The sequence below is a fragment of the Arachis ipaensis genome, chromosome B09 (assembly GCF_000816755.2).
Source record: "Arachis ipaensis cultivar K30076 chromosome B09, Araip1.1, whole genome shotgun sequence".
In the NCBI taxonomy this organism is placed as follows: domain Eukaryota; kingdom Viridiplantae; phylum Streptophyta; class Magnoliopsida; order Fabales; family Fabaceae; genus Arachis; species Arachis ipaensis.
Window position 1 is genome coordinate 122,839,756 of NC_029793.2, and position 6,126 is coordinate 122,845,881.

The window sequence follows — 6,126 nt, forward strand, 5'->3', positions numbered from 1 at the left end:
CAAAATCAAGAGACAATTGATGTCCAACAAATCCGCTCAAGTGATAATCTGACAGATTTATTTACAAAGTCACTCCCAAAATCTTCTTTTGAAAGATTGGTACATCAGATTAGGATACGCCGATTTCGAGATATTAAATAATGTTAACAAGAAGCAGATATTGTACTCTTTTTTCCTTGGTCAGGTTTTTTCCCATTGGATTTTTCTTAACAAGGTTTTTAACGAGATAGTTCCCATCACAAAGGATAATGTATTCTTTTTTCTTCACTAAAGTTTTTTTTTTTCATTGGGTTTTTCTTTAGTAAGATTTTAATGAGGCATATTCCTAAATGGTCATTTAAGGAGAAGTGTTGTGATAAAGATGCATGAGATAGATGCCTATTAATGTTTGGGCGGCTAACTTTTCCAAGTGAAAAGTTCAGACTATCAAAGGAAGACTGAAGTTAATTACATTTGAAACGGAAGACTGAAGTTAATTACATTTGAAACTTTAACTTTTGTATGCCTATAAATAAAGAGTCTGATATGAAGAATAACACACAACAATCAATAAAATTCTTTCTTTTATACTCTTCTCTCTCTCTTTTACATACGATACTACTTATATTAGTAATATATATATAAATCATTTCTTCCTTATTTATTCATTTTACAACAATACATAATTTTTTTGGTGACTACAACAATACATAATTAATACATGATCATTAATTCTGGAATAAAACTTATCTTTAATAGAGAAATGCTAGGGGAGCATCAAAATTTATTATTTTTGGCCATTACTTAGTCATTAACTCAATTCTTAGTCTAGTTTTTTTTGTTTAGTAATCTAACTATATTTTATCCCATACTTTTAAACATTGATTGCTAACTGATGGTTAAAAACAATAAATTCTGATGGTCCTCTAGCATTTCTCAAATATATTTGAGGCAAGAATGTCCCTTCTCTTGATTAACGAGACCTAACAACATAATGTTATGGTAAAGAATTAATACACGAAATTAAGAAGAAAATAAAATAAAATGAGCCTCATCTTGAAAATAGTTGAACCCTGTTGACATGGCAAGAAGATGCAGGATCCTGAAGGCAGTTGCAAAATGCATCTTCATCCTTAGGAAATGATGTTGGTAGAGGATGGTCAGGGATGACACCAACCTACAATTCAAACGCAGGGCGTCGCTGTTAGTAAGTGACACAAGCCAGTCGTGGGTGGCAGAGGGCTAAGAACATACCTTGTCGATGTCTATGTGTGCAGGTGTCTCATATCGAGCAACTGTAACAACTAGTCCGGAGCCATCTGATAGCTCAAAAACTGATTGGATCTTCCTGCATAAATGTGTATAGCTCATGTTACGGATGTAACATTGTTTTAAGGAAAAAATTGGACCTAGCTAGTGTGCATTTTACATTCTAAACAATCAAAATATGCAATTTGACACCCCGAAGTATCAGATGGTGCATTTATGACCACCTGTACCAAAATTACCCTTTTATTAAGGAGTAATGTTGTCAAGAAAACACATGTAAAAGATAATTTTGAAAAAAAAAACAAGGGTTAACATAAGGCCTTTTTTGCATCATTTGACACCTTCAGGATGCCATTTGCATTCTGAATGTTTAAAGTGTAAAGTGTGCGCGAGCCAAAGTTTAGAGGAAGCAAGAGTTTCCCTTTTCTTTAATTTGTTTGAATTGAACCAAACCATAAGTAAGTACCCTTTTCCAAATGTTGGTTCTCCAAACAATATCGCCCTTTTGTTATCTTTCAATGCACCGGCTAAGATTTCGCTTGCACTTGCAGTTCCCTTATTCACCTGGTACGATCTCAAGATCGGTGATCACTCATTCTTACCGTACAAGCAAGTGACAAATTTAGAATTCTGAATAAAAAGGAACATACCAGTACAGCTAGGGGTTCTGAAATAGCTAGTGCGTTGCTTCCATCTGTATCGAGTATGTCTCGGATACCCCGACTATCGCAAATATACACAATCACACCTTTATCCAACCTGGTTGGTAATAACATCTATTAGAAGTTGAAGCTGAGAATAAGAAAGAAAAAGAAATAAAAAAATATAATAAAAAGATAAGCTGTATTCTGTTGTAGAATATTGAAGGAATTCCACACAATACAATCTAACGTAGTATTATGAAGTTATAGACATGAAAGGTGAACATACATGAAACATTTTATTCTGAAAGATGGAAAAACCATGGAACTGAATTTCGAAACATCGCTAGCCAACCATTATATATATGCAATGCGTAAAACCGTGACTAGTTGATAAACTTACCAAATTTTGGCAGTCTCAATTCCTTCGGGGAAAAGACCACCACTGCAAATATATAAATAAATGAAACCCTTCAGAAAGCTGGTTGTTACAATTGCAAATGAGAAATATTTATTGCTAAATCACCTATTATCTCTAAGGTCCAAAACAAATGCATTAACATTTTCACTCCTTAATGTATTGATTGCTTCCTTGATAGCACCTGCAAGGGTGACAGATTTGCCACAAAGAAAGAAAAGGACGAGGAAATGCAGAAACTTTTGTCATAATAATAGAAAGTGAAAATCAATGAAATGATAAAAATATAATGTGGTGAGAGATCGATTTGTTGATCAGGAGGACTCTAGCATCTAAATGGAATCACAAAATATGATGGAGAAAAGAAATTGCATGTAAAGAGACAACAAAAGATGATTATGGAATCAAGAAAAGTTGTGCGTCCCATCATTTTCTACTTACTTGAAGCATTTTGGTTGAAAGATGTTAGTTTGATATAGCCAACTTTTGGCGAATCATTTCCTGAAGCAGGTGTCTTGCATAGTCTCGACGTAACTGGATTCAATGATACTTTCTCTCTCCTGAAATGAGCAACTCTTGTGTTTTAGATGTTTAATTATAAATAAGATAAAATTTGATTATCAAAAAGCATAGGTACATAACCCTATCAAGTAATGATAATGCTAGTCATTATGAAAATAGAAAAATAATCATGTGGATGTGGCTAAACTAGTGGTGCATTATCAAGGTGCAAGTCTCCGAACCATCCTTGAAAAAAAAACATACTCTGAAGGTCTGCAAGGCCAAAACTTCAAATCTAGTTCTGTTTGGAAGAAAACAAACTTACGTCAAGGATAGGTGCTTTACATCTGGACCACTTCGAATGGTCAAAGCTACAGAGCTTCCTTCAGGTCCCCTGTGATTTCCTTGAAAAAGTCAGGCAATCAAACAGATAAATTGAAGGCGATAAATGAGAGAAGTAACTAGAACCTTATAAATAGGTCTCAAACTAGAATAACAGCAGTCACAAAAAAAAAAAAAAAACTAGAATAACAGTAACTTGTAAGATTGGAAACAAGAATCCAAGCAGAAAATGTAACAATTTAAAATGATAACATAAATGTCCCAATATTTATATCAACATATTACTATATTTTTAAATTGTTGGGAAATTTTGAGAGGTAACCCATTCCTATCCATTTTCTTCAACAATGACAAGTTGTATAAAATGTTCCTATTATAAATTTCTAGTTTCCCCATTAGGAATATTGCGATTTGAAAGCTCAAGCAGCATGAAAGGGGGAAAAAACCCACTGTAGGCGTTCAGCTGCATCATATAATCCCAAGTTTTCTGTGCTTGTATCATCAATTCCCAGAATTATATCTCCCGACGAAACACCAGCTCTATATGCAGGACCGCCAGGAGAAGCTGAAATGACAACAAGTCCACCAGATGGCATTGCAGCTTTCGTAGGGTAGCCTATGGAAATGCCTACTCCAGTGAGAGCGCCTTGAGTTCCAGACTGCCTTCAGACAAATATTAGTTATTCGGATTTATGCGTAAAAATGTGTATGGTTTCGGTAAATTGAATATAGGTAAAATTTGATTATCAAAAAGCATAGGTACATAACCCTCAGACTTCTGAGCTTTTCTGGCTCCAGAAACCTTGTGAAGGGATCATCCAATGTGGCTAGCATCTTTCTTATTGCCGTATCTGAGTGCAAACACAACATTAGCAATTTAAACTAAACTAGGATGATAGGTAACTAATAGCTGAGATTACGCAAGACCACTAAACTTCAGATGTGCCAAAATTGTATATATAGTTATCATGAAACAGTGTGGAAGACTCCTTTTTTTTTGTTGGGTAGATAGATATTAATATTGGGATAGTCAGTGATTATCTGCTCCAGTTTGATACTGTGTTTAAAAATATAAAATATAAGTTTCTTAACAGTGAAAGCAATCTTCAGCACCTCATGGTTACTCTCTTAGTTTCATTGACATGCATGACATAGATCGAATATATGTTGTTTATCATTGTTCATATAAGCAAGAAAAATTATAGAGAGCTGTGTATACTTTGGTGTTACAATTTGCATGCATCATCAAGGAATACAGTTTAGCAAATGCAGAAAGGATTGGATCAAACTATGTAATGTCCATGCTTAAAAACTATGCCCTGAGGCATATATGGTATATTACCCCATCCTCTCATAAAGGAAAATCTAAAAGTCACAAGACAGGGAAAAGGTAAGAAAAAGCAACCTACATCTCACAGGATGAAATGTAACATTTGCTACCAGTTTTCTTCTCAAAAAAGATATAAGACTACCTAGGAACAACTGCATTTGACTTATAAGCAATTCAGCACTAAACATGCACCACTAGATCTCAATTTAATCCTGAAGAAAAATCATAGCAAACAGCTTTATAGCTAACTGATCAGAATCTTCAAGTACAACCATAGTTCTAATTCAACTATCAAGCATAATCTACATCGAGTATGGATACTACCCTAGGTTGAAAGCAGATGGATTTGGGGAATATATTTTTTAGTATGCTGTCCTTAAGCAACAAATTGAAGGGGAAAAAAAGACAAGACAGTGAAATGTATACATGTCTCTTCTCGATTGTTCATTGGTTCCTTGCGCAGAGCATCTTCTCTATACCTAAACCAACTTTGTCCATTAAAGCTTTTATCAATATATGCCCGGTCAATTACTCTCCATGCCTCCAAAAAGAGAAGATTCTCTTCAGTCAGGGCCCCTTGGGAGAACAAAATAAAAAGATTAATTAATGAAAAAAAAATCAGATTATGAAAATTCTAAATGTTTAATTATCCTATTATCTATTGAAAATCAATCATGGGGTGAAATAAAGGTCCAAACTCACATGATGGATTGCTGGAAGCCAAAGAAATTGACATAACCAACATCACTCCGGTAACCAACCGCACAAATAAAACCGAAGCATGGTGTTTTAAGCCAAATGAAAAATCTTTCAGCTTCATAACACTCTTCCGTTTCCTCCTTCTGGCAAGGAAACTCCAACTTGATCGGAACAAGCAGGACCGTGGAAAAAGCTTGTTACTACTAATCCATGGTGCCACCCCAACAAGTGAGTATTCATTTCCACAATCCCTATTAGTAAAACCAACACCTTTCTTATTCTTCCCTTGTGTCAATGAAAACCTAGATTCTATTACTCTTAAAGAAAGACACTTTAACTGTGGCACCTGCAAATAGCACAATTCAGTTAATAACTACTCAAGTAAAAAAAATTCATCCGTGACCAATTTATTGAGAATCTAACTCTAAATAGGTTCAAATGAAATTTGTAAACACAATACATGGTTGCATTCAAAATTCGTTTCTTTTTCTTTTTTAAAATTTTAATTCAGCTACAAAAATAGTTCAGCTGTAGCACCCGCAAATAGTACAATTCAGTGAACATTTTCATTCATGTGCACATCATTGACCATTTAACTCTAAATTTGAGGGTAGCAATCAAAATTTGAATCTTCTTTTCTCAGGAATTCTCGGGAATCAAAGAGAATGCGGGGATGAAACATGCATGCATTTACGGTTATGATGAAAGTGAAGAGATTACTATGAAGAACGAAGAGAAAGAACCTGAGGAATGGAAAAGTTGTGAGAAGAAGAAGGGAGAGAAAAGGAAGCATTCACAGAGCTCGCAACGATCTCCATGGAAGAAGGCTGCCCCACCTAATGCCTCAGCCGCTCACTTTTTCGCTTTTTGCATTATCGTTGGTTTATTCATAGAGAAAGATAAAAATATAAATAAATATTTCTAGACTGAAAGTGAAAGAGACACCA

The 6,126-nt window shown here is 34.7% G+C and overlaps 1 protein-coding gene across 2 annotated transcripts; it reads right to left on the minus strand.

Moving 5' to 3' along the window:
- On the minus strand, positions 715-6,083 carry LOC107618784 (carboxyl-terminal-processing peptidase 2, chloroplastic). Of its 2 annotated transcripts, XM_016320938.2 has the most exons (13): positions 5,923-6,083; positions 5,183-5,525; positions 4,907-5,056; positions 3,919-4,001; positions 3,601-3,809; positions 3,134-3,202; positions 2,749-2,867; positions 2,416-2,491; positions 2,293-2,334; positions 1,899-2,007; positions 1,715-1,812; positions 1,234-1,327; positions 715-1,156 (listed from the first exon to the last, which is right to left on the minus strand). In XM_016320938.2, exons 1-13 carry the CDS (start codon positions 5,995-5,997, stop codon positions 1,031-1,033), a joined length of 1,593 nt encoding a protein of 530 aa, XP_016176424.1. In that variant the 5' UTR covers positions 5,998-6,083; the 3' UTR covers positions 715-1,030. The 2 variants fall into 2 exon arrangements, 1 of the variants encoding a protein (XP_016176424.1); XR_002354858.1 differs by lacking the exon at positions 1,715-1,812 and having other exon boundaries at positions 821-1,156.